The sequence below is a fragment of the Anas acuta genome, chromosome 1 (genome assembly GCF_963932015.1).
Source record: "Anas acuta chromosome 1, bAnaAcu1.1, whole genome shotgun sequence".
Classification (NCBI taxonomy): Eukaryota; Metazoa; Chordata; class Aves; order Anseriformes; family Anatidae; genus Anas; species Anas acuta.
This window is the reverse complement of record NC_088979.1, coordinates 146358348-146382017: the sequence shown is the minus strand read 5'-3', so window position 1 is coordinate 146382017 and position 23670 is coordinate 146358348. Positions and strand designations below refer to the sequence as shown.

Here is a 23670-nt window from a genome sequence, read left to right as displayed (position 1 = left end):
AAACTACCTTAATTCATCCTGTGAATACCCACAGATATTACTAGCTTTTGTAATACCTGAGACCAAGAACTTCCTCTTTCTGGAATAATAGATGCTGCAGACTGAATACACAGTACCATGTGTATGCAGTAAATACCCCTGACTATAATTTGACACAAGAAACAGTGATGGGAAAGGCTACATTTTATAGGAAGACAGTTGGAAAATACTCAGCAGAAGATGCATGAATCTGTCACTATGACAGGTACGGTGATGGAGTCAAATAGCCATAGTGGATAATTTTCAACTTGGTGATTGAACGGCATTAGTTGGTTGTGCTTAGGATGCCATTTTGTATAAAAGTGTCAAAAGAAATATGTGTATTTCAAAACAGAGTGCATGCATATATGACAAGCTTACAACATAGGACAAACTTACCACAATCATGAACTCAAACACGGTCTGGTTCATCTATGCCAGCAAGGCCAAATCTAGTAGTTTACATACAGCTACTTGCAAAACTAACATTGATATTTTATAACAAATTCTAGTCTACCTAAAACCAAAGTGGCAGAAGATTATAAGGATTCATAAAATTTTAAAGTGTTTCAAAGAGATATACAAACAGTACCAAGGGAGCTACATAGCCATATTTTTGTGCCGATGAGTTTACTTAATGTGGTCCTGATGCATGTTAACAGTACCCCTAGTTGTAGAATTGTTTATTTTTTCCAACAGACTTTCTTTTTTTCTGGTTTTGGCTCAGAAGACTTGGTTTGGTTTTCCTGTGAAAACTTAAAAAGGATTCAAGAAAAGCAAGTACTTTCCTTGAGAGTTTCACTTTGTTGACCCATTATATCTTTGCATGAATAGCTTCGTTCTCCATCTTAATGGAGTGACTGAAATTTTTCAAGCGTGACTAATTCATTGCCTCTTACTGCAAACTGGATATTTGAAGCTAAGAAATTGGTATGGAAGATAAGTCTCTCCTTAAACCCCTGGAGAAAGGCAAGTAAATTATTTCTGTAAGATAGCAAACTATGACAAGCAAATTCAAGAGTAAGATATATTATACTTACAATCAACAGAAAGCTTAGCTTCTGATTGGCCTCCTGTTGTCATTACTGAATAAGTTGCACTGTCATTTTTTGCAGCTTCCTCTATGATTAAAGTGTGTTTTTTACCCTCAACCTTGATTCGATATCGAGATTTAGGTTCATTGGTAAGTTCTACACCATTCTTAAACCTAATAGAAAAGAAAGAGTAATTATTTTCCCAATAAAAATCCTCTGTGAATAAGACTCTCATAGACTGAAACTTCCAGAGAAGACAAACTCATCCATGAATGTATAAGGATATTTCTGCTGTTACTACATTTCTGAACAGTGTTCTTCTGAGATTTTCTTAATAAATTTCAGGCTTACTGATACAGAATACATTGTCCACATTTTTGCCTACAACTAAAATATTCTGTCCCCCACCTCTCTCTCAAGGAAAACAGTAGCTGTTCAAATTGTGACTTACCATTTCACATTTGCATCATCCTCAGACACTTCACAGCTCAGTTCTACTCGTTCACCAACGTAGGTATTGGTATCCTCCAGGCCTTTGGTCACCAAAATTGGAGGATCTTTGACAAGAAAAAATTACAGATTTACAATCTGAGAGAGAAAACTAATTTCAGGAGGTTTTCAAAATCATGGTACAGGAGATAATACAAAGCCAAAGTTAAAATTACAAAGCCAGTATTGTAGCATTATTTTCTGCCTGAAATCAAAAAGGAAATTGCTCATTAAGATGCTAGTAGGAAATGTGCTAAATTAAAACAAAACAAAACAAAACAAAACAAACAAACAAAAAAAACTATTCAGATTAATAGCTGCTTTGCATCCCCTTTTTTGATAGTTTGTGCAGGCAGGTTGATACGAGAAGTTGAGATTCATTACTCGCCTGACACAGATCCCTCTCAGAAAGCAGTATTTCCATTAGATCCTGCAGCCTGTTATGCACAGTTAAATGACTTGATGGCATAACAGTGTGCCCTTACTGTTTTAGTCCCTTCTTGTCAAAACTCAGGTTTGACAAGACAATAGAAATGTGCACATGGTTAGAAATAGAAACATACCACAATGGTTATCCTACTTTTAGAAGGGCAATGGACCCATTATTTTAAATAGCTTTCTGAAATATTTGAAGATTTTTTTCTTTCAATGTAAACTTTATTTTCCCAAATGTAGGAATTCCCTAATTGTTTTCTAATGGATATCTAACCAAAAGGACCCTTTTAACTCAATTTGTTTTGTGTGTGCAAGGGATGTCATGAATATTATCAGTTAGACTATCAATGTTATGGGAGCAAAAACTGAAAGAAAATGGCCACCTATTCGTGTCTTTTGATAGTGGTCCATTAAATCTGGGCAGATGGAGATAAAAATAACTGATAGAATGCCTGATTAGAGATTTTTCACTAAAATACCAAACACAGGATGAAGAAAAAACAGTGAGGAATCACTAAAATAGGGAGTGATCATAAAGGCAGCTAACACAAAAACAAGCATGCACTGAGCCAGATCCTCCTTGTTAATTTCTGTTGCAGTCAAAGAAGCCACACAAATTTACACCAGGTGAAATAGGAGCCAGGTGGTGTAGTTACCTCTCACAAACAGTTCTGTGGAGCATTTCTCATCACCAGCTGTTACGTAATAGCGAGCATCATCTGTCATCGTACAGTTATTGATAAATAGAATTCGCTGGTTACCTTTGTGCTCAAAAATGTATCTATTTAAACAGGAATACAACAAAAATACATTAGCAAAACTGCTGGACCTTTTTGTTTTTTGTAGAAATTCTTTAGGGATTATGAGGGGAAAACCTTTTTTTTTACATAGAACAGGAAAAGCAGTCCTGGAAAGCAATTTCCAAGTTTCAAAAGGAAGAATAAGAACAATCAAAGACCTTATGGCAAAAAGAGCTATGAGGTAGAGTGATAACCAATTTCTGGCTTGCTCCAACATCCCAGGCTTGGATGTTCAGAAAAAAAAGAAAGAAAAAAATCAAAATAAAAAATTAACAGGCTCAGAGAGATGACAGAATAAAATGGAGTCTGAAACTCTAGATGAGTAAAGATGAAAATAACCAGTAACAGGAGACCATCTTCATTCCAACACTCTTAACATTTTTATGAAGCATAATAATAGCTAAGGTTAAGAAGTTAATATTATTGGTAGGACAGATGGCACAAGAGATCAGTAATGGGATATGAGGTTTTGGTAATGGGATATGTAGCCTTTCACCTTCATGTCACCAGTTTAGATCTGCTCCAGGTTTGTAGTGACCAAAGCTCATTAGCATCTGACAGCTGCTTCAGCAGCCTGGAAGAAATGCACTGGAGCATTCAATCCAGCTCCTTCTACTGGAGGGGTACATATATAGTTGACTGCAAAGCAGTTCCAAGCTATACATGGCAAAGAAAGGGGCTAAAGATACTCTCTTAATTACACTTCTTTGTCTGAAGAATATTAATCTAAATCCTTCATTTACTTATCTAGCAACAGAATAAGGGAAACCTGCCATTCTCTGTAAGGGACTTTTTTTTTTTTAATTTTATTTTTTTACCGGGCTGGGAAGATTTGCTGGGACTTGGGACTGTTAAGAAACATTTGAGGAACATTACACTGTTGTGCATTACTGTTCTTAGCTGCATCTGACTTCAGAATGGGATTTTCTCCAGCAGTTTGTAAAAGTTAGTTTTGTGAACATTACAGACAGGGCTCAAGTTCCAGTCTTTGTTCTACCTCTACTCATGTCTGTACCCAAAAAGCCACTTACCTCTTGTATGCGAAGCCAGAGTATAAACCAATATGTAGGTGATAGAGATGGTGGAGAAACTTAGGTACAGTAGATGAATTGCACATGGCTGAAGTAAATTTGAGATAATACAGATTGTTGACTTCACTGTGAGCGATAAATGGGCAGTGGAGGGCAACACACACCTCATTCCCCTTTCCTCCCTAACACTAATTATCTAATTAACAGATAGTGTTGCCTAGAGATAATTTTACAGGTGGCTTATAAGCCAGGTAGGCAAGTCTGTAATATTAAATGTTGCTTCTCTTAGTAATGAATTACTATAGAATGATTTTGACCTTCTTCTGACATAGAATTGAGGACAAGAAACTTACTTACTCACAAAGCTTCCTGATTTTTTAAAAACTACCAAGCAGAAAATGGCTCTATGTTGAGGATCTTTAATTCTCTTCTCTCAAGATAAAACCGAAGAATCTATGTTAACATTTAGTATACAGTGAAAGTTTTTGGGCCATGAGCAGTATGGTATCATTTACATACTTAATCAAGTATAATGAAATGCCAGAAATAAACTCTGTGCAAACCTGGGCAAAGAGAGATCTATACAACACATTTGTCAAGGAAGTACATACGTACCTATTTTATTGCTTATATACAATAAAACCACTTACTTTGCACTTGGTCGTATTTCTTGGCCATTTTTATACCACTTGAGCTCTACGGTTGGATCTGCTAGCTCCACCATGAACCTTACTTTGCCTCCTTTATCTACCTGGTATGCTGGATCAAGACCTTTGGCAAATGCTGTTGCAGAAGAGAAGTGTTATTATAAAAGAAGATCAGAAAACAAATAGGAATATGAATGCTGAATTGTATTGCATAAGACTCATTAGAGCTATCAGAATATATACACACCATGTTATGCATCACTCACAATTCTTGGGCTGTTCCAAACAAATCAGTTTATTTTCTAGAAACAGTATCAGCAAAAGTGTAGAGCTATGCAACTCTGATTACCCTGACGAAGTTAGTATTTCTTCATGACTTTGCAGTATGACCCTGTTCTGAACAGGATTGGGTAAACGTAGCTCTGACAGCTTGCTGAGAATCACTATTTCAGAGTAAAATTTTATACAGGTGGTGCAATGGAATCATTTAGAATCTGTTAAACAGGGCTTCTCTGTCTGCACCGCCACTCAAGTTAACAGGGAATTTTAAGCTAAAATTTCTTTTGAGGTTCCCACTATCAGAATAAACATATTGAGTTGTCTAAAAGCCAAATTAGTTTCCCTGATTCCTTTTGAAGGTTGTAAAGTGTAAATTGCAATTCCACTTGTGATAAATGTTCCAGCTGCCAAACATTTGCAAAAATATCTGAAACCAGTCAAAAGCTGTCTGTCTGTGAATCCTAGTGGAGCTTTTCAAAGCAATTCTTTGAGATGTGCAAATGTAGGCCAAGTTGTTCTGGGCAAGGTAAGGCCAGAATTCAAACATTTAAAAACACTTTAGCATCAACATTTAGTTATTGCCAGCTACAAATGTTAGACCCAGGGGAACAGGTGACCTATGGCTCAAAAATGAGTGATGCCACAAATGCATCACCAGCTGCTAAATAATCAACTTCTGATAAAGTTTATATTATGCACGTCTCATTGCAGGGGACTGAGGATATTGAAACAGCGGGAACAGAACTACTACATTTGACCAGGAATTTATTTTTTTTTTTAGATCTTACTGAAGTGTAAGTGATTTCAATTTATAATAAAGGTAGTATAAGGGGAAAAACACCCTACTATCACCCTGTCATATAGACATTTTGCATACCATTTAAAGATGCTTCTGTAGGGAAAACCCTGACTACAGAAAAATCCTGATATAACTGGCAGCCTCATCCTACTCAACATGGATCTGGGGAGAGGGACCAGACAGACTGGTGCTGAGGGATGCTCTTTTCACATTACAACATTCCAGCACCTCCATGTGATGCATCTGGGTAGGGAGCAGCTCTTCCTGCATTAGCTTCCAGGCCTTTCCAGACTCATAGGGGTTGGGGTAGGTGAGGAGTTTCCCTGTTCTTCAACCCCTTAGATATCTTCACTGGATTCAAAAACTGCCACAGTGTCTCAGCAAAAAAAAAATAAAATAATAAAATAAATAAATAAATCAACTCTATTTCTGCTAACAGTGGCTAGAATCAGATATACCAGCAAATGAAAAGGTTGTCCATAAAGGTTAATTTGTAGTAGCATCACAAGTGTGATGATGTGAGGTAAAGGGAGGAGGAGAAAGGGTGTATCAGGCAGTTGGATTACTGCAAAATATTTTAAATTTGCTTTTGTACTTGTTGAGAGAAAGTTTTGTTGTTCTTATCTAGATGAACTCTTTCAATCAGACTTTGCCTCAATAATACTTTTTGGATGGGAAATCTCTACTAAGTATATGCCTAAAAAGATGTTTTCTTTTCATAACTTAAAATTTGTTATTCTTCCTTTTATACTGGATATCCCGTATCATTAGTTATGAGTTTGTAAACTAGAATGTTATGAAATAAATTACTCTAAAAGCAAGGAAATTTATGGATCTTTGAATATCCAGCTGGCTATAAACCATTGAATATTTCCAAAGAAGACTGAAATAAGTACAACAGTTTGTTTTACTTCTAAGAATTTAAGACAAGTTGAACTAGGCATATATCTATGTATCAAATATATTGATTCAGAATATCTAATCAAATTAAAACATCAAATTCAGTGCAGAACTAGAAATATCAACCAAAGACAGTGTTGCATCATCTTTATACTCAGCACATTTTGGAACAAGCCAAGTCTTGGTCCAGTCTCTGCCAGAAGTTATGGTTGCTTGAACATTGTTCTAGCTTCACCCATATGCTATTGATCCCAGTAACTAATTTACAGGGTGACAATCATCATGGGTTAATGAAATTTTGGCCAAGCTTCCTTTCCTTTGGGAAGGTTCCTGCATTCATGTGCGGTGGAGGATTTCATCTATGCAAAAAGGGAATCTTCCAGGAAACCACTGTAGCAGCAGATGTATATTGCATCTAGTTCTGAAATGCTCACCCAGAACATGCAAATGACACGTGAAAAAATAGTATTATGGATAGCATGATGTATTTGTATGTGTATGTATCTGTGTCTATATATATTGTTAAACATATACCTATATTTTATATACACATATGTATAAGCACATATCTATATTTATGTACATATTGCACCACACATATTATTCAGTATGGTAGCTGGAGAAAGATTGCCCTTAATGTGCTTACCCAGCAGAGTGTGAAGGGTTTTTAGTTCAGCTGGGATTTCAGAAAAATGTCAGATTAAGAGCCAAATGAAATTAAAAAGAGCAAACAATGACAACTCCATTTTAGAGCAGAAGATATTAATGATAACACAAGGTCTAATTTCCATATTGTTTTACCACATAAAAACCTCTTCACACAGCTGGGAGACTTCACGTCAGTTAGGACTACTGTTTGGCCAAGAGGGAGGGATGGTTTTGGTAAGCACTGAATGGGACAGGATATTTACACTAGCAGTGGACCAAGCCTGCCTCTGACTAACTCCTTGCAGTGTGTCGGACAGGGCTGGAGTAGTAGTGTGCATGTGCCCTTGCATGGAAATGCAATAAGTTTGGCTTATAGGATAGATAGTCATGTCTGACTATGGAACATAAAAATATTCTGCCTTATCCATACCTGCACTCTTCTTCACTTCCCTGCGCATGCGCTTCAGACGCTTTAACATGCCTCTCAGGTCAGTGATACCATACTGAAAAGCAATCTTCTCATATTCACTTGGATTAGCATTCTTCAGGAGCTCCCATACATCTACCTCAGGTTCTTCTTCTTGCTGTTTAACCTCCCTAACAGCAGCAAAATAAAATTGCGGGAGAAGAGTTAGCAAGGTCTTATTGTATCAGGAAAAGGGCGGAACTGAATCCATGGTGAGGTTAGAAATGTTTTGATGAAAATTTGAAGGTCACCATCATATTTTTTTTTTTTATTTCATTTTGACATCAAGTCTTCCATACATCTGAAGTGAATGGAAGCCCTAGGTCCACTCGGTACGAGTGGATTAGTTCAGAATGACACTCACACCTTAGTTTACATTCTCCATGGCAGAATTTGGGTATAAGTTTTAGTTTGTCCTTTTTAATGTAATCGGCTATTAGAAATGTTATATTTCTTCATTATAAAAAGAAACAGTTTGAAAATGTAGTACTATAATAGCATATGTGCTGTTTAAATCACTGGAATCGGAAAATTTATGATGGCACCACTGAGATTTAAGTCTAATCCATACATTTCATAATTATACAAAAATGCTTTCAAATTCAGTCCCTGTAAGTGTTGCAGGTGGTGACCTATGAAATGACATATTGAAATCTAAGGGAGTCTGGGTCTGTTTATAGTTACACCAGTGCTTCATAGAATCACTTGAAATTTGGCATATCGATAAGAACTAGAGATTCCCACACCAGATTGGAGTTGCAAGATGGATCTGATGACTTCCTTGTTTATCTCAGTCTTAAGAATGGGAAACGTTTTTAGAGGCCTGTGCTTTATGATTCAATACCATATTTACTATCTTCAACTCCAAGCTAAGAAAAACAACAGAGAAAAGTAACACTGGCAACCATTAGATGAGAGAAAATGGAAGCATCCTAAACAAAATGGCAATTTTTGAGAATGAGAGATTAGCTCAAATTGAACTGCTAAAAGAAACCAGAAACTGAAGCAGAAATGTAGACCTTTTTTCCTGTGAGTTCATCAGGTTCAGAACAGGATCGTGCTGCCCTGATCAAGCTAGTCTAATGAAATCAGCTATTTTGAGAAGAAAATGAGAAAATAAACATTTGAGAAACAAAAAAAGACTGAGCTTTGCAGTGACACACACTGTTAGAATTGAGTGTGATCAAGTCAAAGAATTTTGTTTAACAGGAATACAGAAAAAGCACTGGGGATCCCTGCATGGTTGGATGAGTAACTATGGAAAAGCACTTTTCTGTTTAATCCATGAGATTTATTAATTTTCCTAATACGCCAGTTTTATTTAAAAAAAAGGAATAAAGACCTTCTTACTGAGGAGTCTTTGGAATACATTGTTAGCTTATAATAATAATTAGAAAATCTCTGGTATCTAATTTTATATTTTGTTCTTTTTACTTTTGTCTGTGCTCAGGATTTCTGGAGAGTGACTATGTACTGCGAACGATGGCATTTTGCTGAGATTCCTGCTGCGTGGTGGCAAGTCAAGATCAGCTTGCAAACATATGTAAAAGCTGACACACTCACTGGGGTGGCATTCTCCTCTCCCAGGGCTGGCCACTTGCCATAAAACTCCTGTCGGTGCTAAGAGGAGTTACGCTCTGTGGGTATTGTGACAATGTACCCCTTTAAATCAGGCAGTAGTTGAGAATGAGGATCAGTTAGAGTATCCTGATTTTCAACCAGTTTCAAATAATTTGTTCCAGGCTCCTTATTATTATTATTATTATTATTTTTTTTTATTATTATTTTTTTTTTTTTTTTACCCTTTTAACCAGTGGGAGAACGAATTTTGACACAGAGCAAAACAACTTTGTTCTGAGACCACAATAGTTTCTGCTGCGGGTAGTGGGCAAACAATGATGCACATTTTCTAAGTGGATTGATCTCATCACAAAATCATTTTCAGACCTTTTTCCTGAAAATGTGCATTTTGTTGAAAGATACACTCTTTAAAAAAAGGACCTAAATGTTTTGAGATCTTGAGCCTTTTGGAATTTCATGCTGTTACTGATTCATTGCATTGATGAAGCATAACCAGTCACAGAGTTGCTTCCCGAGATAAAAACTGGTTTGTATTCCTGCATGACCAGCATGAAATTAGAAAGCAGGCAGTATATAGATTCTGTGCATTTACATTTTTGTTTGTTTGTTTTTAAACGAACAAACATGTTTCGACTATTATGCATGACAGGTGAAAAGTTCTAGCTCTCTTCTTGGTAGTATGACCATACATATGAGAAGGAGTGGACCTGCAATGCTACCTTTTGAAACACTGAAATGAAAACATTTATTTTTATAATTGAAATGGCTACTAATATCCACACTGGGGATTAAGTAGAAGTCTTACCATGTAATTAAGCTCATAAGTATGAGGTTGCATTTCAGTCCTTGAAGCAAGGAGGTGAGGAGGAGAGGCATCGCTTTCAGCACAATTAAATGATGTTTATAAAGTAAAAGTTTGCTTTGCCCATTAACCACATGATACTTACACTACATTTATATGGCTATACAGTATTTATCTTATAAAACATGTGAGTTACTTGTTAGTGAAATGATAACAAGACTTTTTCACATTTCTCTTTCCATGAAAACACCGAGACCTCTTGCATGCACCTCATATTGTTAGAAAAACACCCCACAGGCAGTCATGAGAACTCTTACAGTAAGTTATATTAGTATGATAAAAAGTCAAACTGAAGATCCTAATAAGGGATGAGAAGATTAAAAAAAAACAAAGACCTTGTATATTTGAATTGGTTCACATAATTCTTTCGCTTCCTACATTTATCTTCAGCCTTCCTGTTTTCACTTCAGTCTTGCTTTAGTTGCCAAAATACTCTTCTCCCCATAGTCCATGATCCTATTGTGAACTTTTATATGTAATTAATACTGTATATTGTTGTTTGTTTGTTTTTTTCTTTCAGAGTAAGTGGTAGATAAAATAAAGAATATGGTTCTTTTCCTAGATCTCTGTGGTCAGTTACCATCGATTTCCATGGCATATACTTTTTTTTTTTTTTAATAAATTAAAAAAACGAGCAAAGAGGAGCTGACTAACTGTTGCAGATGAAGGCTGGGTAAGGTCAATTCTTCCTTTCCTGGAATTTTCTTAATCTGTTAAAAGACTAACCTGGGTTTAAAGTCTGAAATAGCTAACAGCATATCACCAGATTTTCAAGGTGAACCAGAGAAACACAGGCCCAGGTTTTTCCCCATCACAGTACTTAAGGTGAATAAACTACCATGGCATATTAGTGTGCACATACTGAAACAGAAAGCTACAAAGAATACCGGTCTCTGTGATTTGAAAGCATAATATGATTTTTTTGTATTGCAGTGCTTATGAAATCAAATTAAGATGTACCCAAAGAGGTAAATTCAACCCTTGCAGCTCTTCACTCTTGCAACAGACCCAATTTTCTGAACTGCTCATCCCTGCGTAGGAAATTCTCCCCCTCAAGCCTCCATGCAAACACAAAAGAAATAGCAAGTAGACTAAATGTTATTGGTCTCTTTAGGTTGTGGCTCACTTTTTTCCCAGTACACTCAAGTCTGAGTTTTCTTTACAACACACTTAAAGGTACAATTAACTGAATATTTGCATATTATACTATGAGAATGATAGTTAGAAACAATGAAAAAAAATGAAAGGTCAGAAAAGTCTTAAAAAGTTATTAATGCTACACCTGACTCTTTCTGTGTGCGAACCTAATGGTTTGCAATCCACACCTGCTCACTGCATCACTTGGTTCTCACCTACGTTTCAGGAGACCACTAAAGTCAAGTTCTCCTGCATCGTCTTGTCCATCACCGCTGTTATTAATAGAAAAAGATCAAATCTTTGTTTAATACACAAAAACTTAGACAACACACATTGCAAACTCTCTGCACGTCTCTCATACTCAACACTGTCCAGACACACAGCTAACGGTATAAAATCAACACAAACTTGTATTCTTTTTCACACAAGTTATGTTACCTTAGACACTTGTGAAAAATAACACAAAGGTTTGTATTGCTTGTTATTATACTTTGATGACAAATTTTTGTAACTGCATACATAAATTTGCCAAGATTTGTGTTAGATTTCAGTAACACAAATGAACGTGAGCTAGTCAACACAACGAGCTTTGTTTTTCATTTACATTGTGTATCTGTATAAAAACAAAGGGCTTGTGCTGATCTTTTGCTATGAATGTAAAACAAAGATTTGTATTGCTGCGTGGTGCTTTTAACAATGTATGTCTGTGTCAAATACCATTTGACATTATACTTAAGGCTTAACTTTCTAAATGAAGGGAGAAAGTTAAAAACAGTACATTGTATATTTTTACAGATGAAATCATATTATTATGAAGGTACATATTTTTCTATAATGTAACTTTAAGGAGTAAAACCTTATTATACAAATGAACATAAACAAAATAATGCCCTTAATGTTTGCAAACAGGAAGGGCAAAATCCTGTGAATGGTAAGTCAAACAATGCCAGTATTTTATCAATGATTTTGCAAGCTAGGTATTCCTTAGAAAAAACAGACAATATTCAGATATATCCTCATCTGATTGGGCAGTAATTATTTCAGTTAAAAATTATTGCACTTTAAAAAAAATATTTCGCTTTAAAAAAGATGTGCTGAAGAGAGGTGTGTACCTTTAATGTAACATCTTTTGTCTTTACTCTTTAAATAAAATCTCTTTAAATAAAATCAGTTACTTCTTAGTCACAACTTTGCTTATATATGTAAATTAATAAACTGCAGTCATTTTCTATCTATAAAACATTTTGAGTCTGAATACTTCTGTCTTTGTATGACAATTTTCACAATAAAATATAAAGATGATTTATTTGTTGTTTTATAACAAAGGTAACTAAACTAAGAAGGGAAAAAACTTTAGACGCAATACCTTACAGCCTGTGCGTATATTAATTTTTTAATATATTTTCTGTATATTTCATGTATATTTATATACTTATATTTGTATATATTATTCCTAGTTTTTCTCTAAAGATGGCCTTATGACACTTTCTTACTGTAGGATAAGATAAGGCCAGTTCCTGTCTTCTTGAAATCAGTGTGTATTTTGTCTCTTTTGATCAGTATAGGATTGGGACCAGGGTCTTTCATGTCATAGCTGACAATTTTCAGGAATGTGGTGAAATATTTTAGTGAATGAAAATATGTTTTTAAAAACCTCTGAAGAATCAGATATTGAATTGCCTTAAATATTGCACCTTCCCTTGAGGCAATTACATTGTAGTTTTACAGAAGAGTACTGTCTGTGTTGTAGCTATATCATTTTTACCCACTAACAAATACCTTAAGCTCCATTTTTTAAATCTTTATTTCCAAAACCAGTGTGAAGTTACTTGATACAACTGCCTGCCAAGATTGATGCAAGTTCTCTACACGCTACCAGCATCCATTACTGAGGAGTTTCATGGGATCACCAGTTGAAGTTACCTTCTTTTGAAAGCAGATCTGATGTCAATGGATGGAGCAGCTTGAGAAGATTCTGTGAAGTAACAGTAATACAGGAATTAAAAACATAATTTTAAATTAATGTAGTTTATGTAATCAAAATGATTAGGCATGTGAATTTTTTTCTGTTTCCAGCTAAATGATCACAGTTTGTGTACCTTTGACATTAAGTTCTGATAGATGTGAAGCTGCTCAGTGATAAGCCAAGTTTACTTAATGAATTTCCCTGACCTACTTCTTGCAGATCTGCATAGGAGATCCGTCTCAGCGGTGTTTCTCTCACAACCCCTTCCAGCCTGTACACAGGCTCTGGCCTTTTTCTTCCCATTCCCTACCCTATCTCTCCCACTTGCATCTCTTACTTTCTCAATATGCCAAGCCTCTGAGGAAAAAGGCAGTCTTCTCTATGGCTACAGGCCCATGCTGACTCTTGGCTTTGTGTGAATTACTCCTCTGTGCCAGTCTTAATTGGATTAAGAGGTTCTGATCCACATCAAGTGCTTGTATGCAGCCACATAGGCTCCTGGCTAGCAGACCTCTGAGCACACAGGCCCTTCCTGTGCCCCTTGGGCTGTCAGTCAGCCATTAAACATCCCCTTCACTGTGGCATACTTGCCCTGACTGGTGAAAAAACAACCCAGTCTGGGCCGTTTCGTAGGCGTGTTTTACTCTGGTGAACAACTATTTGGTCTGCTGGCTGCTGTCCCTGGAATTTCGGAAGACAATCTGCCTTTCTCAGGCTGATCGTGCAGGTATGCATGCAGTGCTGTGCTGGCAGAAGTGCTCTCAAAGGAAAAGATAAGACTGCGGGTTAATGTTTGCCAATCAGACCTATTAGAATGCAGAAACAGGCAAAGGTATAAATCTCCAGTGCTCTCCTTGTTGGGCTATTCATTGTTTTCACGTGGTGTAGAAGAAATCTGGCGTTCTGAGGTATGATCACACCATGCCTGAGCAGGGTGCGAGCACTGGAGAGCGGTGCCCTCTACACCTCCCACTCCTCAGAGGCTGCCAGATGAAACTTCACTCTCTGATAGCCCTAGGCCTGGTTCTCTGTCTTGTGTGCTGCAGCCTGATTTGAATTCAATGGGAGTTTAATCTGCCAGTTTTTCTAATTTTTGGATCAGACCTAAATGTCACGCAGAGTGTTTATCACAATGTTTATATAAGAAATCACAGATGCTTAATTCTCTGCCATCTATGATAAAGTTCTGAACAAAATGATGTGGTATTTCAGGTAAATATATACGTATATATATATGTCTTTATAAAGCTTTACAGATGCAAGTGGAATCTTACCAGTGACTTCAAGGTCAAAAGAGCAACTGTCAAACTTGTCCTTGTAAGATACTTCACAGCGATAGTTCCCTGCATAGTTTTCCTTAGCTTGAATGATATGCATCTCAAACGTGTGAATCTAAAAATCAAACATAATTGCTTATTACTATGGGGGATACGTTTGCATAAAGCAGAAGTTAAAAGTTTTGTCTTCCAGACCTAAAACAGTATGGTGAGGCCTGGGTTAGAATCCACTTCTCTTGAAATTCTGCCTATTGTCTAAAACTGATCTTTAAGCTCTCTGGAGCTTTGCCCCTGTGAAAAGGAAAAGCAGGCACACCTTAGTATGACGCTCAAATGACTCCTTCAGCTGTAGGTGCTTTCCTGCTTTGCTGGCCAGGTCCATCCATTTTCCTTTAAACCATTTAACATTTGGCTTTCGGAGAAGATCTTTGGCTTCTACTTTGGCTATAAATGTAATATTCCCACCTTTTAAAAAGAAAAGAATAAAAGAAAAAGAAAAAAAAAAAATGAGGACGATAGCTCAGTCACAGTTTTACAAGTTTCTTTTACAATTGCTCCTTCCAGTCTCCATGTGTTAGCGCTACCATGACAGTAAGAATCAGAGGGGGTGACAGAGGCTATGAGAATATACACTGCAGAGTGTTACAAAGATTAATTATTTGGTGTCTGGAAGCCTTCTGCCCTTAACAATGTGGAGCTTGGGCCAAACTAAGAAGCAGGAAAAATCAGCTGAGGCAAAACTCCATGTTGTCATGCGTGAATTGTTCCCAATACTAGCATTTCCTTGCTTAAAATGAGCACGCACATTCCTAGGCTGCTAGGCAGTTGTAACATAAATAAACTCCAGTCTGGAAAAGAAAGTCTGGAGCTCTTCATCTATTTCTATCATTAATTCTCAAAGGTGCAAAGGGAAGGAAAAGATTCTTCTGTAAACAGTAATTTGGGAGTTTCCATCCTAACATTCAGGAGTTCCAGAGAATAAGACAGCTAATTCGTTATATTTATTTTCCAAATAAATCTGCTCAAAATTCTCTCTCTCTTTTTTTTTTTCTTTCTTTCTTTTTTTTTTTTTTCTCAGAAACTGAGAAAAATAGTAGGAGTGTGTAAGAAAAACTCATCTGCCCACCTACTAGTGTATCTCTATACATTTTAAGTAACCTATACTGAACTTGGCACCACTGCTGCTGTGCTGCTACACTGCTTACATTGACATGTTAGTATGGCTCAGGAGTGCTGTTTGAACCTCCTTGCTCTCCCCATTTACTGTGGTCTGGCTTACTTCACAATAGGGTCGCGGACTGCTTGCAGTGAATTCCTCTGGGATGAAATTAAAACCAAAGACGTGCTCTGAGAGTTTACCTCCTGTGCTCCAACTGCTAGAAGGTATTTAGACCAGTAGACAAGAGATAATCCAGAGCAAATCCCCCAGAATGGTTATATTAGGGGTGACAGTTCCACTTGACCGGCGTCCTTACAAATTTGCTCCTATTAATCAGCTCAATCTACTTGCTGATTTACATGCAGCTGCAGTGCATAAAAGTTGACCTGGGAATCTCCAGGCTACTGCGTAGATGAGATCTTCCTGACATATCAATAACATTAAAACCGACAGCATCATAGTAATCAGCTTTCTTCTTCAGAAACTGTAACTCCTAGCCATTGTGCCCAGTAAATTATTTAAGTTAGTTTTGAATTTTTATTTATTTATTTATTTATTTATGCTTCACTTTTTAAATTCTGTTTTGCCTTCAAAGAGTGGACGTCACATCCAACTAAAATCAGTGGAAGTATTTGTAGCTGGGGGCAGAAACTTGAGCACTGTCTGAAATGCACATACCTCTTTTCAGTCTCTGTCTCTCTGGAAGTGGCTTTTAATTTTGTTTCCAAGCACTTACCAACACTCACTGAACCACTCTGAGGTTTTTCGACGAATAAGGTGGATCTCTGGGAGTCATCGCGTTTTTCTGTCTCCTCTGGAGCTCCATCTCCAATTGACCATACTGAGATGCAGAGAGAGAGGGAAATATCAATTATCTGAGCATGTTTTACTCCCTCCATAATACACTTACCTGAACTCACTAAACTGTCTAACCCTATTACCTCTTTCTTCAGATGTCCTGAAAAATATGTAAGTTTTTGTTCACACTGACATCCATGGATTGGCTGTCACATTGTGTACAGTTCCTGAAAGAATGCTACCTCTGTGGTGACAGAAAATGAAACTCTTAGGGAAGAAGAGAGGGCAACCTGATCAGCCAAGGCGGGTACTGGGCAACTTGAATGGCACCAGTATTCAACCATGAGTGCTTTACAGAGGCAATACACAAAGGTCAGCTCTTTGTTTTTCAGAAGGGAAACCAGAGATGGAGGTTCTGAAAACACAAACAGCTACAACCACACACAAAACACAGATGATGTATCATTTCTGTGAGTGTCTCCCAAACTCAAACTCATTGTACAAGCTAGTTTGTCCCTTTTGCTTCCAAAATAGGCCACTGATGAAGCTTAATTTTGAGCTTTGTTCTCTTCTATCATGATAGAAACAGAGAGTTTGGGAATTGATCATTACAGAGAAATAGTTCGTCAGATGCAAATGATTCCATCACATGTTCAGGCACAGCATCTTCTCTTCTAGAAACAGATTTTGGAACTGAAAAGGAGCAATGGTAGTGAGAGAAGAAGCAAGTGAGCAACGTTCCCAAGGCAGAAAACTGTGCCAGCACACCTGTGTGTTCGTGGTGTTTCTACTTATCTGAATATCCAGGGCTTTGTGTTGTGCGGTTATTTCTTGCATGCAAAAGCATGCTTAAAGCTAATTCCTAGCAGAAAAGGCAGGGAGAGCAAGATAGTGACTGTCTCTACCAAAAGAGGGTACCTCTCTACCGAAAGGCAAAGTATGTCTCATTCCAAGAAAGACCTTGTCACATCTCTTTTCTTTTGAGGAGTTCTGGTCAGTTCATAGGTAAAACTGAGTCAAGCCAGTGCTACCCTGGCAGTACCAAAGAGCAGGGCAAATGTGTAAATGTTTAGCTGTACCAAACAAAGCAGGCCATGTCTTTCAAACCAGAGCTGCATCCCTTGCTCCCAAGGGACTTCTAGTTATTTCTGATTCAAAGATAGCTTTCTGTAGTTTATCCAATACTCTTTTGATTTTGGTTTTGTAACTAATTTTGTTTTTTGTAACTAATGATGAGCCAATTAAACAACTTTTTTCATCTTCTCCAGCCATATTCTGAAATTTTAAGATCCTTTCTCTGCTCAGTATTTTCCGTTGAAACTGGTTTGTTAGAAATCAAAATTGTCTTTCTATCTCATAGAGATTACTACTATAGGAACCTTTTCAACTTATGAAAATTGCTATTGCAACGACAACCGTAGAAAATACAAATAAACTGTTTTTATTATCCCGGCGTCTATTAGAAATTTCAAAAAGACATCAAAATGCTAGATAGCTCTGCTGTAACATCTTTGCCTTTAATTCTTTCAATGTATTATGTATGGTGTGCCTAATACCTCTATATTTCTGCTTGTACAATATTTTTCACATGTAAAGACATACATGAATATACACACACGTATATACACATATATGAAGACATATGCAGACATACATACACACAAATATATATAGATACATATCTATATATAGTCTATATAATCAAGATATTTAGATTATGCTGATATAATATACTAGTATATGGAAACACTTAACAAAAGAACAAGTGAGTTACTGATATGAGCAGAAGGATCTAACAGTGCTTGGAACAGGAACTTGTCACGTGCAATAATGAACCTGAGACACCACAGGGTGAAATGGAAAAAAGGATATTAATAAATGGAAGAAACTTACATAGACTCATTAATTCAGTACCACATAAAGTAATGCATACATATTATCATCACCTCTGGATATTAGCTTTTTCCTGTTTATTAAACAAACAGAACAAAACGTGGGTTTGACGTTGCCTCGTGGGCCTGGCATAGGCTGCTATGCCAGTTCAAGAACCATGGTTGAAGTACCTGCTGCTCATTTTGTTCCAGAGGCTGCAAATCCTGAAACCACAAAACTGGGTGTAGTATGCGTTACCTGGCAGAGTAGGAAGAAAGAGGTTATGACTTTGCTAAGTTATCCCCACCATCCTTTGAGCTGTGAGAAGAAGCCATTCTCCTACAGATCTCCTGGGGACTGTGTATTGGATTCAGGTATGCCACTGCCACCCTGTAGGCTGAGGAAGGGAATAGTTGCATATCTATCTATATGGAAATACATACAGATAGATAGGTATGTATGTATGTGTAAAGACTGATACATGTCCTGTCTGGTGCATCAAAGCCTTCTCTCTCTCAGTTTAGCTGTTAGAAACCTATTTAAGACTCTGATATTTAAAAGCATTTGAAAAGTTAATGTGTATAAACAGTGGAATTAAAATTAAGTACTATCTTTAATAAATAACTCATTAATAATGATTTTATCATGTAAAATTTGGAGTGTTTCAACATGTTGTTCAGGAGTTCTCACCTGAATCTTTTCTTTCCGCTGGCTTAGACATCCCATCTGAAAGGGAAGAGCAATTTAGATGACACCAGCTCGGAGATTACAGTTTAACTGACCTCAGGTCATTGGGATTTTAAGAACATTGATTCTTCATGCAAGGAGATTAGAATAAATATTTAGGACTGTACCCATGAGGTTGAACACCAGAAAAAGGAAGTGGACAGTTTAGAAAAAAAATCAGAAATCTTTTCCCCTTTTCTCTAGAAAACCTAAATTCAGTTCAATTCCCATTCAAGATTTTATTTTTAGTGGTTCATTTTTAGAAGGTTTCAATGAAGCTGATACTTTCCTCGTGATTTGGGTGATTTTAGATTAGAGGTTGTTTTATATTCTTCAATATTTTTCTGAGGGAACAGTACTTCAAATTGTTTAAATAGTCTATTTATTTATTATGTTTAAAAATTTATTATTAATAATTGAAATTAAATGTCATGGTTTTGTAATTTAAAACATTATTTATATTTTTAGCTCTTACCAGTGAGGTTCTCTGACAGTGTAAATCAATGTACTGCTACTGACTTTCCAGATAGCATGCATCCCATGGTTAATAATGCAAAGTCTTTTGGAATGGACAAAGAAAATGTGATCATTTAAGGCAGTGAAGATAATTCAAAATATTTTTAGTTAAAAGTTTTAACTAGCTTTTTTATTTTTTTATTATTTTTAAGAAAGTTTTTTCTTAAAGTTTTTCATTTGACACGCTGCAAAGCCTTTTTAGTGTCCAAAATCTGTTTCTTTCAGTCTAATCTCTTTAAAAAACATTGTTTTTCTTTAAGCAAATGATGGTGAAGTGTTGCCCATGTCACATCTACTATGAATTACCCCTGTACTCCTGCTTTTCTTCTGCCAACTACCCAAGGCATTTTATCTGCCAGCTTGGCAGTGATGGCTTGGAGTGGTAAATTAAAACTACTTGTCTTGTAGGTAAGACATATGGCCTAAGGAGAGCTGATAGACAATTCTGTGGATAAATTTATTTTGAAATTATAAGGCAACTATTTTATTTTTAATTCTGGAGTTTGGTCTCAAGATTAACCTAGAAATTCATTCTGTACTTGTCAATAGTAACAGACTAAGGGGAATTGCCTTCAGAGATGCTTACTGATTTTTACCTTCCAATGGCAAAAGTTCTAACAAAAAGCTCAAGACAGGACCAGAAAGAAACTTGTCTGGTATGAAGGTCCTGTACTTCAGAACATGGATTAATTTAATTTTGGGTACCGCAAAAATCTTACTCTCTAATGAGCGTGTTTTGAGTTCAGTCCAAAAGTTTGGACTCTTTCTTCATTAATACTCATGAGAAAAATCCATACATACATACACACACAAAGCACTATCACAGTCAGTCCTAACCTGCTGGTGGTGTACCAGCTGAAGTGTCATCTTCATCTGTGAAAAGAAATACAAATAAAAAAAAGTGCGTAAAGAAACTCAAAGCACAGGCGATCATCTGCTTTAAAACAACTATGTGAAAATGTAAAACCTGCAAAAGAAAGGGAAAAATCATAATAGTCAGGAGCACTCACAATGGAAACTTCAAACTGATGAAGAAAGCTTTGCGTAATTCAGTAGCTGGAATGGTAAACCTTAATGTTTCAAGCAAGTAAAAGAAAAATGAGATGTGAACAGTGATCTATTATTAAATCATGAGTTTATATGGAAGCTGCTGAGTGGTTCTGTTTGTTAGAGATGTAATCCACAGTAAATACATAAAAAGCCACAATGAAATCAAGGTCAATCACATATCTGACCTTCTGAGGAAGATGCCATTTCTCTGGTGTCCATGTCTGCAATTAAAATGTGCACCATATATGCATTCAGCAACATTTAAGTCAAGATATGCAACAGTTAAAAATAGTCCCCGGTATTTATACTTTATAATTTCCCTATTGGAATACTAATATAAAATGAAAGGAATAAACAACTTGTTCCCTCCTCCCCCCTTCCCCCCCCCATATTATAAGATAATGCCTTAAAATAGAGACAGAACTATGATCATCACAATGGATTTTCCTTTTAAGAGCACTGAATGTTAACAAAGACAGAACTATGATCATCACAATGGATTTTCCTTTTAAGAGCACTGAATGTTAACAATCATCAGGTATTAAATAATTAGAAGCAATCAAAATCCAGGGATTTAAAATTTGTTTAAACTCATAAGTACAATGATAGATATGTATTTATATAAATCAAAAGCCTACGAGACATGAAAATGACATTAAGCCTGAAATATTGTAATCATGAATATCAGAAATCCAGAATAAAGACTAATTTTATAACAATCTCCTAAATCTCTTTGAATTTTGGATGTTGACAAGAAATCACAGAGATACCAGTTTCTGATAAAAATACATGAAAAGTCTTAAAAGTCAAATAAAGAAAAGAAAAGAAAAGAAAAGAAAAGAAAAGAAAAGAAAAGAAAAGAAAAGAAAAGAAAAGAAAAGAAAAGAAAAGAAAAGAAAAGAAAAGAAAAGAAAAAAGACATGTTTAGTAGAGAGGCTGGAATAAACTAGATATATTTAGGATCTAATATATATGGAAAACAAAGATAACAATATGTCTTTTAAAATGTAACAAAAAATAAGCTGGAGAACATTTCAAAGTGGAGGAAAAGATAGTTGAACTAGAATAATATTAACCCACATTTTTAATTAGAATTTTTCCAGATTTGGGTTTCCAGAATCAACTTTTAACTCTGAAGTCATCTTTAAACTTGTCTTTATTTTTTTTCAAGGACAAATGCAAAACCTATGGCAAAAACACATAAAATTTAATTGCATTTTAAAGAATTCTGGTCGTATTAAATTTTATGCTTGATAGATTTTTTTTTATGCAGAATTTATGCGGAATTTACATGCTTATCCCTGACACTTTACTCATTCCTTTTTAATGATTCATTGGACTTCTTTTAAAAATTCCCTTGGGAAGAGGATGTCAGTTGCAATAGAAGCCTTGCACATGAAGGATTAATTTGTTATCTTATAAATGTGTTTTCTTAAGGGAAAGGGAAAGGGAAAGGGAAAGGGAAAGGGAAAGGGAAAGGGAAAGGGAAAGGGAAAGGGAAAGGGAAAGGGAAAGGGAAAGGGAAAGGGAAGAGGAAGGGCAAGGCAAGGCAAGGCAAGGCAAGGCAAGGCAAGGCAAGGCAAGGCAAGGCAAGGCAAGGCAAGGCAAGGCAAGGCAAGGCAAGGCAAGGCAAGGCAAGGCAAGGCAAGGCAAGGCAAGGCAAGGAAAGGCAAGGAAAGGAAAGGAAAGGAAAGGAAAGGAAAGGAAAGGAAAGGAAAGGAAAGGAAAGGAAAGGAAAGGAAAGGAAAGGAAAGGAAAGGAAAGCAGACATTAAGTGGAAAAGTTCTCACCACCTGAATCTTCCATTGACATCAGCAGACATTGAAGATACTCATTTTCAGTGAAAGCAAAGTAATGACAAAGTCATGTCAGATTTTTTAACATATAGTGCTAGCAAATAAATTAATGCAAGGCTATGTTATTCCACTGCAAATGTGTCTGCAGAATTTTAGACCTACTTTCCCTTGATTTGAAATCTGTTACACAAAAGTGGAAGCTGAGATTCTGCCATCAGTCACATTGTTGATAAATTTAATGTTTTGCAGAAGTGGGAAAATCATTCTAAGCTATTATTTTACTTTTTATTATTATTATTATTGTTGTTGTTGTTGTTATTATTGTTATTATTATTATTTAAAAAGAATACTCGAAAGCCATGTGTCAATGTCAAAAGTCTGGTCCCACATAACTGAACATGTGAATTTTGAAATTTCCTCCACTTGAGCATCATCTCAAACTTGATTCAATTGGTGAACAGACCTGGTGAACTTGATCTTTCTTTAGTGTTCCCTTGGTGTCACTCACTGATGACCAAGGGAGCTGGCATGAGAGGTACGGCAGGAATATGTAAGCAGGAGTTCTGGCCAGGGCAGAGACACTGTTTTGCAGCTGCAGTTGACTTTAAAGCACCTTAACATTTTATTTATTTATTGTACTACTGCACATTGGAGTAAGTCTTCAGGGTTAAGACAGGAAGTAGATAAACATCACTTAGAGCAAACCCCTGTCTTCACTCTACATAAATAATTTGAGAGTAACTCAGCCAACTGGTTCTGTCATTTTAGTTTGTGCTAGAATTATTGAGCACACTTTAAGCCTCCTAAGACAAACAGTTTGAAATTTAGTTGCCTTTAGTTACCCATCTGATTTTCACCATCATTCATGAGTCCCATCAGTGGGACTTATCCTTTCAGAAACTAAAGTACATACATCAGCAATGGAATTTTAGTAGAGACATGAATGGATAAGTGAAACCTGAAGAAATACAAGAATGAAACATGCAGATGTTTTAGTAGATGGTTGGATGTAACCTAGAGAAAAGAGATAAGTAAATCTGAATAGATGGATTGGACCTAAAAAGGAATGAGCAAATTGATATTAAAGTTCATTTATTCCAACAATTAGAAAAACAATTATAACAATAATCAATGTGTAAGATAACACTGAAATTAAAAACGAAAGCAGAAGAATGTAAAATGAATGAGTTCAGGATAACATAGTAAATTAGGCAGGACTTCTGCTGTCACTTTTTGATCTGGAGATAAAAGGTATGCTCATGTGTATCCTGTTTTTGTTTTGTTTTGTTTTGTTTTGTTTTTCACAAAACTCAGATGTTTTTCAAACTAGAAATACAATAAATTATTATTGTACACACACCCACAAATAAATTACTGCTGTGAA

The 23670-nt window shown here is 36.2% G+C and overlaps 1 protein-coding gene across 11 annotated transcripts in view; it reads right to left on the bottom strand.

The window, feature by feature from the left end:
* The window catches only part of MYBPC1 (myosin binding protein C1), an 81053-nt gene that overhangs the window by 29466 nt on the left and 27917 nt on the right, over window positions 1–23670 (bottom strand). For 4 of the 11 annotated variants that reach the window (XM_068663766.1, XM_068663789.1, XM_068663786.1 and 1 more), the window contains exons 4-16: window positions 20676–20711; window positions 20278–20313; window positions 18889–18924; window positions 16265–16369; window positions 14686–14834; window positions 14367–14484; window positions 13050–13101; window positions 11342–11398; window positions 7511–7677; window positions 4458–4590; window positions 2633–2757; window positions 1504–1609; window positions 1059–1225 (exon numbers count right to left, since the gene is read on the bottom strand). In XM_068663766.1, the coding sequence (XP_068519867.1) occupies window positions 1059–1225; window positions 1504–1609; window positions 2633–2757; window positions 4458–4590; window positions 7511–7677; window positions 11342–11398; window positions 13050–13101; window positions 14367–14484; window positions 14686–14834; window positions 16265–16369; window positions 18889–18924; window positions 20278–20313; window positions 20676–20711 (1287 nt within the window). The remainder of the gene's footprint in view (window positions 1–1058; window positions 1226–1503; window positions 1610–2632; window positions 2758–4457; window positions 4591–7510; window positions 7678–11341; window positions 11399–13049; window positions 13102–14366; window positions 14485–14685; window positions 14835–16264; window positions 16370–18888; window positions 18925–20277; window positions 20314–20675; window positions 20712–23670) is intronic. The other 7 variants (XM_068663815.1, XM_068663831.1, XM_068663840.1 and 4 more) reach the window with 5 other exon arrangements.